Genomic DNA, 17197 nt, shown 5'->3' with positions numbered 1-17197 from the left:
CATCCACCTTTGCTAAGGTTTCTGGGCTCAGAACAGCTCAGTGAAATGTAATGGTTGTGATACATAGGCCAGGTTATGGAGTCTCTTCTGGCCTGATTATTGCACTAAGGCAGTTACTATCTGGAAAGGAAATGCACATCCCTACAGAGAAACACCTGGCCTTGGGAATATTGATCAAGTCTAGAAGTATATGCTGCAAGGTTATGAACAGCTTTGACCACAAAGGGGTCAAGGGTCCAGTTACTGGGAATTTTTGAGCCTCTCTGGAACTTCTACTTGGTGTTATGACACTGCTGGTTTCAGGGCCTCATAGGCATTGAAGGGTAGGCTTCCAGTGTAGCCAGTATTCTCTGTTAGAGAACGGAAAAACAATAATTTTTTCATGGTGTTAATGAGCATTTATGCAACAGAGAGATCCCAGTATCCATGGGTTTGTCTGTGGAAAATACACCAAGGGAAGACATAATTGTTTAAAGTGCAAGTGATAAAGAACACATGAAAACACCACACAAAATAGGTCAGATGCAAAAAACCTCCTGATGAAATTGGAGAGAGGAATGTAGGCAAGTGGGATATTGTTATCTGGACTGGAATTTAATCAAGACTTAACTATGAGATGATGTGGTACTTCGGTGGTGGGATCACCGCCTCGACAAAACTGTACTAGATTCTGCCTGTCTTTTCACAGATGTCAGGTGTGCACTGGTATAACTTGTCCAACCTCAACAGAGCTGATCCTGATGTACATAAGGACACTCATATTCAGATTTCCCAGCTCTCCCCCTCCTCTTCCCCTCAAGGTCTCTCTGCTCATGTCATGTGGAATGGCAGAAGTTCAGGTGTGGATCAGAGAGACTTTGAAATGGAAAATCAGAGGATACCGCAGGCCATATTGAAGAATTGTTGGCAAAGCTTAGGACTAGGATAGCAGAGTGGTGAGGGTTAGGACTAAGGTACATCAGTAGGCTTGTATGGGTTGCTGGGTTTGGAGCTCCGGAGAACTATGCAAGCCAAGAATAATGAATACTGGCAGAGCTCCGCGTGAGTAACAAACGGCTTATCCTGCCTAGGCTAATGACAAATGTTACGTACTGGCATTTTTTAAATAAGTACTTTTTTTTTTTTTTTTTTAAGAAAAGAAAGATTAAAGCAACCGCTATAGCTAAACAGTCTGCTTTGCTCTGATAAGATGCCAGAATTATATGACTTCTACTGTGTAACAAGGTTCTTCATGTGGGTGTAGCAGCCCCTCCCCATACCTAGCGGATACACTCTAGGGAATTTTACAAGTGTGAGTATTGCCTCTTGTAAGGTCACTAAGAAAGTTAAATACGTTGTATGAAGAAATTGCGTGTCTTGTGTGTTCCATAAAAGCACCACAAAGCAGTCCCTTGAAAAGGTTATTATTGCTATTATGTGCACAGCAATGACCTTCCATGCATATTATTTTGCAAATGTTGGGCCACTGCCCTGCCATGCCCTCCATCAAACTCATGCTAGTAATTTAAAAATTACAGGAGGACTCAATGTAAATGCAAGCCAGGCCAGTTCACATGGTACCTCCATCACTTCAGCAGGTAGAGAGAGGCTTGGCTTTGCTCTCCAGCTCCACTACTTGGGTTCTACATCTTACTGCCATGGTACTGCTCTCTCTGTAGCTCCTGATCAGACAGACATGCCTGCAGAGACTGAGCCCTGCCGGTAGATGCATCTCCATTTTTCCCCTTCTCCTGCTCTGGCCCCACAGCTGCACCCGCTTGCCTGTTGTGTGACACAACGCTCCCTTTCTACCCAAGCTTCCCATTACTGAGTGCCTGGTTGTGCCTGGACGTGCCGGGACCCACATGCAGCCTAGAAGGGCTTGTTGTCTCAAGAGATGTTGAACCTGATCTTGATGGTTGGGCTTGCTGTCTCAAGCGATCTCAAACCGCATCTGGTGCAAAGACCCCAAGCACGTCACCTCCACGAGGTCTCTGGGCTTCGCTGGGCAATGCAGAGCAACGGGCTGTGGGGCCGCTTTTGCAGTTGCGAAAGCTGGGGAAGATCTTCAGGGATGGGCAGTTTGTGTGCCTGTGGGTCAGCCACGTTCTGAGATGTGTTCCGAGCCACGGAGGTGACAAGGGGACCTACACACCCCGAGACGTGAACTTGCTGCTACAGCAGCCTTGGCCCGAGAGTGCGAACCCAAGGAAAGTGGTGTGAGGACCGTGAGGTAATTTCCTACGGCAAATTTACTTGCTCGTTGGCCCGACCCGACCGCACGGCTCAGCTGCCACCGCCACGGTCAGCCGCCGCCGCGGGGCTGGGGCCGGGGCTGCCCAGAAAGGCTTCGGGCGGGCGGAGGGGACGAGCGGCGCAGCCCCCCGGTGAGTGCCGGCCGCGCTGCCTCTGCTCGCCTCCCGCAGCGCCGCCGGCGCTGCCCGGCTCCCGCGCACCCCGCCAGCAGCCGAGGGCGCGACGGCCGCTCCAGTGCCGCCGGCACGGGGAAGCCGCTCGCCCCTGGCCGGGCCGCCGGCAGCACCGCACCGCTCCGCCCGGGGCCAACCTGCGCCGCCCGCCTCACGCCCGGGAGCGGCGGCGGGGCGGGGCGGGTGGCCCTGCCTCCTCGCCATTGGCCGCGGCTCGCGGCGGCTGCGCTGCGATAGGTGCGCGCCGCAGTCAGTGGCGCCCGGCCCCGCCCCGCCGCGGCTTTATAACGGGCATCCCCATGGCCGAGGCGGGTAACCTGCCGCGGCGGGAGGGGGCAGAGCCGGCCCGGGGCACCGCGCTCCGCCCGTCAACGGACCCGCCGCCGCCGGGCTGAGGGGCGGCCGCCCGGGAGAGCCGCCTCCGGTGGCCGCAGAGCCCCGCCGTCCCGCCGTTACCCCGCCGCCCTCCCCGAGGGACGATGGTGCCAAGGGCCTGGCGCAGCGCGGGGGCTCGCCCGTTCCTGCTGGCGCTGCTGCTGCTGGTGTATCTGCCTCAGGGTCGCGGCCACCGAGCCACGGGGCCCCGGGTAAGTGAGTCGCCACCCTGGCGGCGGGGCGGCCCTTCTCCCGCCCGCCCTGCCGCGGCAGGTTGCCCTGCCCCCGGCCCGCCGCCCCCGCGCCCTGTCAGCGCCGCAGGTGAAGCCCCGGTGCCCGCCGGCGGGGAGCCCCGGCCGGCCCCGGCCCGCGGCGGGCGCGCAGCCCCCCCGGCCCCGCGGGCCCAGACCCTGGCGGGGCCTCCCCGCCCGTTAAAAGCCGGGTACCGCCGAATGCGCGAAGTGTGTGTGCATCGGCGTTAACTTGTTGGTAGTTGGCGCAGGGGAAGAAAAGGGAGGGAGGGGGGAGGTTGGCAGGCTGGGCTTTTGTATTTGCTCTTCTCGCATTTAATGTTGCCCCTGTGTCCAGCCCATGCCTTTAGGACTTTTTTTTTTTTTTTACGCTCCAAGTAGGGATTAAAGGAATCCCTGCAGTAAAGCTAGATGCCTTCAGCCCAGACTTCTCCCTGTAGGAGTCGAGCTCTGTTTTTTTCAATCTGACAATGTTTGCCTCTTACTGGGGCTCTTAATTTCACTTACGAAACTATTACATTGCTCTGGGGGACAACCCAACATCTTTTCTAAATATGGTCCTCCCAGTGAGCTAATATTACCGCTGCAGCACCACTACGGAGTAGCATGAGAGCTTTCAATTATAAAGCTGCAAAACAGTAGCTGTTCTTCAGCCAATGCTGCAATAAAAGCAGAGCTCTGGGTAAGTGGAAAAACTTGATCTCTCTGCAGGCGTGTTGGATGCATTGACCATGCGCATTCTTGACCCATCAGTCTGAAATGCTATGAAATGTAGTACCTAATTAACTTACGCCGTGGTTAGGCAAGACCAGGAGTCTTTGGAATCTCTACTCGGCCGAAGTATAACAATAAGGGACTTGAGCACAATGTTCTACTTTTTTAATAGAAGTGCTGTTTGACCATGGTGGCAGTTAAATGCTTTTCAGAGTTAGGGAAAGTGTACTGGCTGCACTGGTGTCCTTGTGTTCAGCTGTGCTGTGTAGCCTCTTTTACAGCCAGATGTGTAACAGCAACTGTAGAACGTGGCAGATCAGAACTAGTGTGTGTGCCATAAATTCTTGGAGACCTGCTCTAAAGGATGGGGAAACATAGGGGTCTTATGCATATATCTGTATTACCCGATACCAAGCATAAACCTCAAAAGTGGAGTGGTGCCAAGTAGAGAGGAGCTTTGAGGTGATAAGTAAGAGTCTGGCTAGATGTCTAGGGCCTTTCATCAGCACCCGTATCTAAATGCTTTAATGAAGATCAATTCAAACAAAGAATAAAACAAAAAATTCCAATGGCAGTGCATAATTGCAAAATGAGCCTGTCTATCAAACACTTTTCGTATATGCCATTTTCATATACTGCACTTTACAAGGTTGTTTAATTGCTCCCAGTGCTGTGTCGTCTTTGGAATGGGAGCTACTTCAGGAGAGTGGAAAACCAAATACAAAGGACTACTGATTTAGCTTTTGCTTTAAGTGAACGGACTTTGCCGTTTCTCTGACTTTGCCATTTCTCCCTTCATGACTGGGGGAGAATATCAGCTGTGAGCACCAATGTCTACAGTTCTGTAGAAAGATGTGCCTTAAAGTTTTAACTGCTTAAACTTATGATCTCTTAAGTGGAAGGCTGTGAACTTGCAGGCATCTTAATTGATGAAGCCTGTCTTCTCACCCTTCTAAATGTCATGCTTAAGTGCACGTGAAGGTGGGGAGTTTGGTTTGCTCATTTGCAAACATGTTGATTGATATGATAAGCCCCTGAGCTTTATCTCTTCTAGTGATTAGACATTGACAGTAAAGTTGTCATTAGTATAAAGGTGCCATACTTTAGATTCTAATGTACGCAAGAAAATTCTTTATTATTCATTTTTTAATGATGATTACTAAGTTACATCAGTCTCTCTCATGCTGACTTGTGATCAAGATCATATTTCTGTCAGGAACGTTCCCTGGATGGGGAGGGGGGTGTCAGTGTTGCAGTTCTGGGGTCTGATCATGTAGTTGTTCAATTGCCAAGTGTGATATTTACCCTTTCACATATTCTTTTCTGTATGGTAAGCACTAGAACTACAATATTTGCAAGCTGAAATACTCTTAAAGGTGAACAGCAGCTTTTAATCCTACTCAATGAGCTTAAATGAGCAGCAATAATGCTTGAAGCAAGTTCTTGATCTTCCTCGCATTTCCCTTTTATTACTGTAGTGTTGCTGCTAGACTGGGCAGCCAGTACTGTCACTGAATACATAGGCAGAGAAATATGCCTTGCTACTGTTTGAGAAAATGATGAAAAACTAGAGAGTATTGAAATGAAATAAGTACATCTACATATCTTGTGCCAATAAGGGATCAAACTTTAGGATGAAGTGGGTTAGTTCAAGATGATTACTTGAATACCAAGGTCAATTACAAGTGCAGTTAGTATCTAATGGCCTGCTGAGGTACTTCTGGCTCTCAAAAGCTGTGCAAATCTTGCTGTTTCCTGTTATAGTAAAACTATGAGCAGTGACATGAATCCCTTAGACTTGGGAATTGTCAATGACCTGTAGGAAACATCTGGCTTTCATACATATGTTGTGGCCCACCAACAGTTAATAATAACTGTCTCAAGTGAAGCCCCATAGTAAATCCAATACCATGGGTGTCCTAGAAATAGCTTGTTTCCTCACTTAACAGACTCTAGAAAAACTTCTGTTGTGTTACACAATTGCTTGGTCACTTCTCTTGTAGGTCTAAAGAGCACAGTGAAAGTAGTCAACTGACTATACTTGGAAAATGTCTGTCTGAAGGATGTTATCTTCTGGAAAAAGATAATCAGCCTTTGCTTTCTATTCATATTCTCTTCCTGTGTGCTTCCCTCTCTGCTGGCATGACATCTGTGCTTGTGTGACAAGCCAGGTCTTTCTGTTTCCCTTCCTTGACCCCAGAGTGATAGATGGGGAGCTTGACTGGGCTGGCTCTTGCATCTCCTACTCTGTGGTACATTTGAGCAGTACTTTCACAGCAGGTTAAATAGATTGTGCCACTAAGCTATTTTCCCTCATCTGGACAATAAATTGTGACCCTTGTCTGTCTTCTAGTTCAAAAAGATTGATCTGTGTAGGCCCCTTGCTTTTTGAGTATAATGCCTGACTATTATGAACTTGCTTCATTTATGGCAGAGAACTGTTGGTGGCAGTAATGACAATACTAGCACAGGAAAATGGTGAGTGCTAGCAAAAGGAGCAGAACATGACTGTAGCAGTCAAGCTGTCCTAGGAACAGGCTTGGATTTCTGGAATATTGGAGATCTGTACCCCCCCAGTGACAGCAGAGGACTAAGGAATGGAGGAGGAGGGCAGGGCAATCACTGTAACTTTCTTCCTAGTTTCATGTGTGGAAACATGCCCTATCTGTCCTTGAAAGACATGCTGGTTGGAGATAGGGAGGGACCTTCCAGTTCAGTGCTGTTGTAAAGGGGAGTAGATAGTAAAACTGTGAAGATACCCACATATTCCAGTGCATAAACTGGAGTGCCACAGAGCAATGGGAGCTCTGTGCTGCAGCTGGCTACTGGTTAAAACCCCAAATAAAACCTCGATAAAAAGTGCTGAAAAGGCTTCTGCAGTTTTGCCATTCCCTCTGGAGGAGCAAGCAGTGTTGTAGCTTGTGCCAAGAAGCTGCATGTATGTTCTTATTGGAGCCCTGCTGGGAAGGCTCCACAAAGCAGGTATCTTTACAGATGCTCTATTAGGGACACTGCTCTTCATAGTGGGAGGAAATCAGAAAAGGATGTATGATAAAAATATAAAGCAAGGGGCTCTATATGAAGGAGAACTAGAAGAGTGAAACTTAGGATAGGTTTTCAATAGCTGTATTTTGTTTCTTGCTTTGAGCTTAATCATCGCTCTGCATTGCAAAGGTCTATGCTGATAAGTAATAACTGAAGCATTTTAATGTTTTAGATTTCCTTACTGTTGGAGAGTAATTTTAATGAAGGAGTAAGTACCCAAAGGCAAGTCTTTAGACAAGCGTCCCCTGACAGGACAGATTTGTTACTCTATGGCAAATAGCTTTTGGTTATAGACACTCTGTTTTGGTTTGAGAGATGTTCTTGCCTAAGTGGAAGCTCTAATTATATAGAGAGTATACTAGTTATTTCTCCCCCTCCTTGTTCCTATTTAGAAGTTTAGTCAACTGAGTTCCTTGATGTGTACCAAAGAAACTGATCTGATTTGCTTTTTATATGTTATGCTACTGTTGAAGAACAGGATTAATTCTTGTGTGGAGAAATACTAAAATGTTATGTTCCAATACATTAGTATTAGAATGGCAGGTCCTGTTCTAAACAGGAAAAAAGTGTGGGATCTGACTTGCTCCATGTAGTCGTCGAGTTGGTGTTTTAACTGCCTCAGCTTCTGAGTTTGCTATGAGACTATTTCACTCAAGTTAATGACCTATGATGCTAATGAAAGATTTCTGGCCACCAGAAGATTTGATACAGAAAAAGAAACTGCTCATGTATTTCTGCTGGGGGTGGCAGCAAGCTCTGTAGCCAGTAGAACACCTACAATGATAACCTCTTGGACTAGTTCTCAAGTTTCTAGCACTAGTCATGTGCTAAGGTAATCTTCACTGCCATCAGCGCAGAGCAGATGCTGTCTTGGCTTCTTTCATTTCCAGATGGCCTGAAGCAATTGGTAAGATGACTGTAAACCTCATTTCAGTGGTATAGTAGTTCTGAAATATTAATACTGCTGTTTAAATATCTTAGATGTTCTTATCCTGCCATCTCAAACTAATTGCGACATTACTATGTCAAAAAACCCCAAACAAACAAAAACCCATTTGTCTCCTACTTGGCTGCTGAATCCCCAGTTCTTTCTGGGGCTGGCACATCTGACAGTGCAGTTAAGTGTTACACAATAAACTTTATGCTCACATTAAAAGCTAAGCATGGAGCAATACAGGTGAAACTGAACCTAACCCTTGAAGGCTGCTGTGCTGACTGTCATACAGCCTCCTGTGTGACAGCATGGCTTTCTGTCAGAGCCCCCCCCCACCCCCCTGGCAGCTGCCACAAGGTCTGGTGTTGACCCAACATCCAGGGACTTTCTCACACAGCAGACCTTGAGCTGAGCTTGGTGTGCAGTGGTGGGAGTTAACTGCATTGTCATCAAGTAAAGTTCTAGCAGAGAAGTGGATGTTAAAACTTGTGACTTGAACTATGAAGCCTACTTTGTTGTGTTAAAAGTTTAACTACTGTCATTGTATTGGTAGGACTTTAAGCTTCCTATGCATGTTTGTGAGAAGCTCTTCCATTTGTGAAGTCCTTACCCCAACACTGAAGGCTGCTGTTGCTGTGGGTGAATCACTTCTGTGCTGGAGCTTTCTGGGTAAGATGTGAAGGTCAGTGTGAGCTGTTTGCTTACACAGAGAAACTACCAGGATGTGACAAATGTGGTATGTAACTGTCTCCCTCTTCTGACTGGCTCACAAGGCTTGTGTTCAGCAGCTTACATGTGAGCCCTGTGAAGCTTTCTCTGTGTGGTGGCTTTACTGCCTGCAGGTACAAGGAGGGAGTATTCTAGCACCAAAACCCTTCTGGTGATGACCGAGAATGTAACTCCGCCCCCTTTTTGGGGGGGCGGGGGGGGGCGCATTGTAACTATAGGAGAGTAACAGCAGGAAAGCATAACTAGTTACACCAGAGTGTAAAGCTTGCACTCAGGGCAGTGAAAACAACCACCCACCATACAAAGGAGCTCTTTGTATGTGACCTCATGTAGGCTATCAGCAGCTCTTCAGCCTGAGAGCAGTCGGCTCCCTCTGGATGAGGCCTTACCTTGAAATCATGCTCGTGGCTCCTGTCCTGGATGGTTTTTCTCTTTATCACAGTAGCCTCTTGATGTGACTTAGACTCCTGTGGGATGCTGCAGTAACACTGTAGATAGTGTTAGTGATATTCATGAGTATTAGAGAGGAATCATCTGCTTGTTTGGTGAGGAAAACACTGTCTTGTATAGTGGGCCTGCCCACTCACAAATGTGATTTCTTATGAAATTGAGGAGACAAACATGGTTGCAATGCTCCCCTGCAGGAATTGCTGGGGGAAGCCTGTACTATCTGAGTAAAAGGCCTACATGCTGGAAGTGCAGTCCCTACAGTGAGGGGAGGGGTGATGGAGCAAACAGAGGCTTTGCCTTATGAAGGGGTTCATTCTCGTCTGTGTGACCCTTCCAAGGTAGTCTTAAGGGTGTCCTGGGAGTAACTGGCTGATGCTAAGGTGCCAGCATTAGCCTTGGTGGAAGGCTGTCCTGTCAGATGTTTCTAGTGCTGGTGTCTCTGGGGTGGTTGTGCTTCTGTCCTCAGAGCAGTGGCCTAGGAGCCCCCATAAGTCTCAACTGCCTGTGCTGTCAAACTCTTCCCTGGTGGTCTCCCAGCTGTAGCCTGCTTGGGAGGACATGCCTGTGTGTTGAGTTTGTGCATTTTTGCCTCCCCCTGGCTTGTGGCTGAGCCAGCTGCTTTTGAGGGCCCACTGACAGGTGTGTTCTCATTTGGAGTGGCATGTAGCTATGCAGTGGGGAAGTGAGTGGTAGGTGTGAAATGAGAGCAACCTTAGACCTTGAGGGGAAGCACCTGTGCCTAGAGGTGGGAAAATAACACTAGTTACTATAGGAACAGAGGCTGCATCAATAAAGTTTGGCTCAGGGTTTTGTTAAGTAAGAGTCTGGCAGCAAAGCCTAGGCAAGCTACCCCACCAGTGCTGCTGGCAGACTCTTCCATGCAGGTGGAGGAAGCCATGCAGAAACTGATGTGTGTAGGCAGATAACTTGCTCTGCCATGGGCACCCAGACTCCTCTCCTGGGATGGAGCTGGAGTTCCTAAGGAGTAATTACTACTTCTGGATGAAGAACATGAATGAATGTGGGCAGGACAGTAGTATACAGGTAAGTGCTACAGAGTACCACACTGTTCAGTACCTGAGTGTAGACCCAGACCATATGCCATAGTTCTGTAAACTGGGTTGCCTTGTCCCAAATGCTCAGACTTGGAGTGACTAAGGGGAAAGAAGAAAACTGTCTGCATTCAACATTCTCTCTGTGCGATGCATAGACTCAGTCTAATGAGACTAGTTCAGTAGGCTACATGGCACCCTTGTCAGTCTAAAGTTAAATTTGACCCATTGCTGGAAGAGCATTGGCCTAAAAATTTTTCTGTGTTCCGAGTCCTGTGGCAAAGTGGAAGAATGTAATTTCACCCTTTTGAGAGTAGAAGAAGCCTGCTGTTCTGTGCCACTGAGATAGCTGGTAAAAGCTGAGGTTACAGGGTAGTAAAGGTGAGGACTTTTTCATGGATGGGCTTCTGATAGAAAGAATCGTAGGAAGGGAAGGTGTGTAGGAATAAGGAAGATGGGGAAGTAGAACAGATAAAACTCAAAAAAGCAAGTTGTTTCTTCTTGGCCACTGGTCCAGTTAATGATAGTTGGAATTGTATCCAGAAGGAAGTGCTGATCCTCAAATAGGGAGGAGAGGTTCCAGATGCTTAGTGGGTAGATTCTGTTTCAGAGTTTCTTTTGGCTACCAGTCATCTCTAACCATTAGCTGGGTCATGGACTAGGAGGAATGTGGAAAATGTTGCCCATCCCTGTTCTCTTCCCTGTTCTATGACTGAGATCAATCACTTAAATTGCTTGGAGAAACCATACTCTGCCTTCTGATGAGAGAAGTCCGCTAGCTCAGCTGCTATACTTAGGCTTGTTGTGATGCATGGAATAGTCCTTGTTGTATACTCTTGTGGAGTTCCAGAATACTGGGTTAAGAACTTTTGTTTTGGCTATACAGAAAGCCTGAAATATGAGATCCTCTGATCTTTCAGTTGTAATTCTAATACTTTAGGGTTTGACATGCCTGCAAATTAAAACAATCCAATACAGTCTTAATGTAAAGGTGACTATTCTATATTCTACAGCCACTGTGAAACTGAGTGGGCTCATGGCTGTTCCTTGGGCTGCAGAGGCAGCAGTATGGCTACATATAGAGGGGGAGTTAACCAGGGATCAACTAGATAAGGAAGCATCCTCAGGTGAAAACACCTGGTAAAGGTAGTGGTATCCTTTAATATACAACAGGGACACATGCCTATTGGAAAGATGTCCAGATGTACACTATCTCTGGATCTTGCTTCTGTGTGTACCAGATACACACCACTCAGAAGCAGATAGGACGATAATCTTTTGTTGCAGCATAGCATCCCTTGCGTAACATGAAGATTAAAGAGCCTATTCTAGCTGGTACATCAAACTATTTCCCTTCCCATTTCTTTGAAGCAGATTTACATGCAGTCTACACTTAGGTTTAAACAGATACTTGGTGGAATGAGGTACAAGTTAAGAACTAAAAAGCCAGAAGCTCTTGGGTGTAATTTCCAAGTGGAGGATATTAAATGAGTTGGAGTTTGTGGATACTGGCCAGATAAAGGGGTTTCTGTCTGTGCCAAGTATCTACTTCTGATTTGGGTCTAGTTACCATACACAATGGTGGTAACTCTTGTTGGCTTCTACCTGGAGCTTTTTGGCTTACTCCTCTGCTCTTAAAAGTGAGCCAGCAAGTGCTGCAAAAGTAGATAGGCTGTGTGCAAAAGTAGCTTTAAAAAATGTGCATGTGTCTGGAACACTAGAGGATAATCTGCTCCAAACTTGTAAGGGAAAGCTGAGTTTTAATATATACAGTTCTCAGTTTTAGTGGAAGCAAAATAAATCTAAGGTAGAAGTCCATAAAAGACTGACATGTATAAAATGAGCAGGGCTGTTCATAAAGTGAACACTGTTTTTTTGCTACAGAATTCTAGAGATTAACTTCACTTGCTTCACTTTCTGTGTCTTATTCTAAAAATATGTAAATCTAGAAGAACTTGCTCCACCCTTTTAATTTAAAACCAATACCAATATCTACCTCCAGGGCTTTGGTGTTCTGTCTGGTAAGGAATCTAGTGTAAGGCAGTAATGCAGCACTGCTGCCATATCTTCCTGCTGTTTTAACAAACTGTAGCCAGTTGGATTCCCAGTGCTGCTGCTGGTGGTGTTATTTGTTCTCAGTTGGATGCAATGCATCTGAAATATTCCTGAGAATTATGCTTGATGCAGAAATCTATCCTGTTAGAGCTTTAACTTAGCTTCTGAACACAGTTGCCATGGGATAGGATATCCTAAGTGTACTGCATGTATACAAGGCCATGTGTTTACTTCTTGACTGTAAGAGAATGGTGCTTCTGGCTGCTGTACCTGAACACCTCAGGTTAATCTAGAGATGCTGTCCTGTAGCTTTGTAGGTAAAATATGAAATGATGGCAGAGCAGCTGCTGCTTATGAATAGGTAATACCCAATGGTGGAAGAAGGTATTTTAGTGATAGCTAGTGGCTGTGCTACCCAATGAGTGGCTAATGCTTTCCATAAGGGGATAAACAATTTTTATCAAGGTTGCTACTAGCATTCCTCTGACTTTGTCAGTGTCTATAGGCTATCTTTCCTTCTTTACTATTACACAGGTACAGACAGTATTTTTAGGAGCAGAAATCATACCCTTAGGTGCAGGATTGAAGGTCAAAGCTGTCTTCTACAGGCTTTAGTTTGTTAGGTGCTCTGTAGAGCCAGTGAGGTTCTGCTGCATCGAGACAAGATGTTCTCTTGGTGGCAGTAACTGGTCTTGTGCTTGCTTTACTCTTCCTAGTTTAATCTTGAACTGTAGAAGGAGTAGTGGTGCAATTTCTACAGGCATTTACAAAATGGACATAATACTTTGCTGGTGATAGTATTAATGATGGTTAGACCCATTGTCTGGAAGTATGTCAGTCCAAATTTATTTTTTTGGATGCCGATCTTCAGGAACTTCAGGGAGCTGAGCATTCTCTTCACAGTGAGCTCTGAAAGGGCTTTATGCTCCAACTTCATGGTGGTTTTCTTTTTTAAATTAAGGACTCTTACATTGAGGCAAGTCAGTTGGCTCTGAAGTAGTCTGGATGTTACTGGCTATAGCTGTTGAAGTCTTGGAAACCTGAAGTTTTCTAAGGCTGCCAGGTTTTGTCCTCTTCTCAGTTCTCCTGAAGTAACATGTGCTGACAGAAAAAAAATTGTATTCTGCTGGTCTTGAGCTGTCACCTAAGATACTACCCTTCTTAAAACTTGTAGAGTTATTAAAATCTAACTGCAGGAACTCTCCTGAACTTCACAGCTCACCAGTTATGCACACCCTGAAAATCAGAATTATATTTAAGGTGGCTGATGGAGCTTTAAATAACTAGTCAAGTTAAACTTTTGCCATGTTGTCGCTAGTATAGGTGACTCTTGAGGGTGAATAGGATGCGGAGAAGGAAGCAATCAGTGTGAAACGAGGGTTGATGATGCTGTTGTCCTTGTCCTCAGTTGTCAATGAGACTAATTTTCAGGATTTTTACTGGTAATGATAGATACTTAAAGGAGTTCCAAACTAGTTGGTTTGGGAACAGAAAAGTTGAGCTTTTCTTTACCACAAAAGAAAGTGCTTCTTTACCTGAAGCACTTTGACAGCAGTATCCGAACTGAAGCTAGCTGTTGCTCATCCACATACTTCAGTGAATGGTTTGCAGATTTCTACTTTGGATGTAAAAGCATCCATAGGACAAAGTACCTTAACTCATCTGCTCTGTGTTGTAACATCTGTCAGTGTATAAACAGCTATAATGTGTAGCTATATTAACCCTTATCCTAGGAGGATGAAGCTATCCTGGTTTGTGTGTGTGGTTCTTGTATGAAAGTAATTAAAAAAAATCAGTCCCAACTCCCAAATTGAGTTTTGCCTGTAGAGTTAACTTCAGAAAAACTCAGTATGTTTTCTACAACACTATAGAGTTTTTTGATGTTGAATTTGGAACTGAGTGGGGGGAAGAAATCTGCCACACTTGGGTAAACTTAAGCATTCTTAAAACCTGCCCTTCAACATCTCTAATTGACCCAGTTGTATGACAAGTACATTTTCAGCCGAATATGTGAGACACTGATCCAGGTTGAATAACTGGTGAGTGTCAGAAGTAAACAAAGTTTTTGTTTTCTGTCGGAACTCTTAAAGAATATATGTAAAAGTCTCCAAGATTGGCTTCCAGTTCTGCTGGCATGAAGACAAACTGAAACCAAAAAAAGCTTCTGCAGTTGCTTCACGTAACCTAGGGACTTTCCTTCTCAGGAGGCCCAGAATAGATGGGGAGAGTTCGGTAGGAAAATCCCATGCGATTTGTGAAAAGAAGGATTTGATTTTAGTTGAAACTTTAAAAGCTGCAAGCAACACTTGTGCTGTTGGGTGAATGACAGTCCCAAACAGAAAGTCTTGGCTGTCAGCAGGTTTTTCACTGTAGCAAAGACTGAGTTCCAAAGGCATATCTCCCTTTCCCTATGTTAAAAATGGTATGCATCATCACAGTAACTGTTCTTCCTGTTAAACTTGGTACTTTCTCAGGTGTCTCATGCAACTCTTAGCTCATTATTGATTTTCTTACAAGTGTCCACATCTGACCTTACATGAGCCTCCACTAAAACTACTTCTAAGTTAACCTGCCCACTGATAGTATCACCCTGATAGTTATACACGAAAAGCTTCTGACTAGCTTTTTCCTTATGTCCAGACTCTTGTCAAAAGCTGCTCCACACCCTCCAAGATATGTATACCCTGTGTGTGCCTCTGTTCATGCAGGGCAAGGAGAGTGGGAGAACAGTTCTGAACTTGGTAGTTCTTGCTGAACCCTGCCTGAAGCCTTCCTCCTGCCAAAGGTGAGTCCAACCTCAGGAATTCATGCTTTTCTTTGCAAATCACTGGTGCAAGTAAATGAAGTTAAACTGCACATAGATTTTTCCACCTGACATGCTTTTCTTTGGTTTGTTCAGCTTTGATAAACTCTTCTCAGGTGTAGAGATGTAATCAACCTTTCACTGCAGTGATTAACTGCAATGTGTCAGAGCAAAAGCTAAAGATGACTTTCACTTCTCTTTCCTTGTCTTCACCTTGCATAAGACCATGGAGAATACAAGCGTTTATATTCAGGAAGTGCCGGAAGGCTAATGGTAGACATGATGAGGTCACCTTAGATTAAGAGGACAAAATAGGGTGTTATCTTTGGCTTGACTCTGGTTAGTATTTATTAGAAAGCAAACCTAGGGGTTACCACAAACAACCTAATCCAAGCATGTCAACTCTTCCCTGTATGGCAGACTAATGTTCATGCATATCCATACATTTCCTAAGGCAATCAATTAGGATCAAGTGAGAAGAGATAATCTTGTTAAATCTCATTCCAGTGTTCAGATGGGTAGAACCATACTTATCTAAAATTGCTTTAGTGGGACTTGCTAGTGGCTTTTGTTTCACTAGCAGATGCTGATGTAAAAATACAAGACTCTTGGCATCAGTTTTGTTGTGAGGTGATTGATGCCAGTGCTAGGCATTGTTTACACAAAGTGTCAGAATGAAGTCACTACTGGATTCAACAAGATACTTACTGAAGACAGCACTTACAAATGCTGGCACTGATGAAGTTTCCTTAGTTAATGCCTGTATTAAATTGCAACCAGGATTTGATGTCTCTGAATAGAGGAAACATCTTAGAATAGGCAGGGGACAGTGTTCAAGGAAGAATTTCTTTTCCCAAAGAGTAAGGAGTACTTTCTTTTTCCTCATTCCCCAGCTCTGTCCTTATTTTTGCTTATAAAACAGGGCTGGATTTCAGTATCAACTATTTAACTGAAACTTGTCAAGCTGCTGCCTGGCTTCTTGTTCATCTTGAGCACTTGGCTTGGAACTCCAGATTCCTGAAGTGAAGGGAAAGCACCAGGAAGTTTTCCCCTTACTTTAGAGAGAGACATGCCTCTGCCTTAGGTATTTTCTGGGGAGGAAGCTGATGGTACCCAGTGCAAAGGCTGCTCAGCTTGAATGGTTTTAGCTGGAACTACTACTACAGTGAATTTGACTTTGTAGGAAGCTTCCCTTTAAATGTGATTTTTGACTTCAGGAGAAGTCTTTGTGGAAATTGAGGAAGATATGAAGTCATCCCACTTTGAATCACTGCCAGTTGAGATTTAACAGACACTACAAGCTGCTAAAGAGGCAGTTGTGGAAGACTGAATGAGTAACTTGCAAGTGTGTGTCTTGGTTGAAGCTTGGAATCTGCTCTGGTAATTGCAATATAAGCTCTTAGGCTAGAAAAAACCCAAAATGCAGGTGTTTCTTTATCAGTCTGGAAGGTCAACAGTTCTCCTGGATAGATGGGAGAGCTCAGAACTTCTGAGTTGGTGTCAGTCAACATGAGAAGATTAAACAGAACTAATTAATCATTTGCATTCATTTAATTCTCCATTCCTTTCCTTGGTTGATTTATTTGTTGTTTTATTAATTTATGCAAGAGAAAGCTTCCTTTTTAGATTTCAAACTATCCCTGTATTTCTTAGGTCTGTCACCTCCAATGACAAGCAAGATGGCAGTAAGTTGTCTACAGGACTAAATGGCATGGGCGGCTCTTAGCTGAAGTGTGAGGATGGTGACTGAACTCTGCAAACAAGAAAGGCTTCTGCTGTATTATAGGCTGTTTATGGGATGCAACTTCCTTCAGGAAATGACCAGCTGCTCTGGCATGGCATCATCTCCATGGGCTGCAGGGCAATACCTGCTCCACCGTGGTCTCTTGTATGGGCTGCAGAGGAATCTCTGCTTTGGCATTTAGAATACCTCCTTCTCACACTTCCTCCCCCTGCCATGTGACAGTCTGCCTTTTAAGTATGCTTTTGGAGGCACTGCCAACTTGGCTGATGGGCTCACCTTTGGTCGTCAGGGATGTGTTGGGGAACCAGCTGTGTCCAGCAGAGAGCAGCCCCTGACTTCTCACAGAGGCCACCTCTGCACCATGCTGCTGTCAAAACCTTGCCAAGTAAGCCCCACACAGCTGATCAGACCAGGTTCTACACTGTTAGTCTACAGGTTGAAGAAGCAATTCTGCCTTGGCCTGTCAGTGGATGTGCCTGTGCTTCTGGAAGTACCACCAATGTGGAATTCACATGTCAGTCAAACTGGTTGTGTCCTGAAGTCAACTGCTTTGACTCTTCTCAAGGCAGTGTAGGTGTTTTACAGAAGTTGCATATGGTTTTGCTGTGAAAGGTGCCAATGTACCTAAATAAACTCA

At 45.3% G+C, this 17197-nt stretch overlaps 1 protein-coding gene across 2 annotated transcripts in view; it reads left to right on the top strand.

Moving 5' to 3' along the window:
• The first annotated feature begins 2709 nt into the window (after positions 1 to 2709).
• Positions 2710 to 17197, top strand: part of SMOC1 (SPARC related modular calcium binding 1) — a 133589-nt gene continuing 119101 nt past the window's right edge. For both annotated transcript variants that reach the window (XM_074909106.1, XM_074909105.1), the window contains exon 1: positions 2710 to 2995. In XM_074909106.1, the coding sequence (XP_074765207.1) occupies positions 2888 to 2995 (108 nt within the window). In that variant the 5' untranslated portion in view covers positions 2710 to 2887. The remainder of the gene's footprint in view (positions 2996 to 17197) is intronic.

Source organism: Athene noctua, chromosome 6 (genome assembly GCF_965140245.1).
Source record: "Athene noctua chromosome 6, bAthNoc1.hap1.1, whole genome shotgun sequence".
In the NCBI taxonomy this organism is placed as follows: domain Eukaryota; kingdom Metazoa; phylum Chordata; class Aves; order Strigiformes; family Strigidae; genus Athene; species Athene noctua.
The sequence above is the reverse complement of the archived record's forward strand: the minus strand, read 5'-3'. Positions and strand labels throughout refer to the sequence as shown.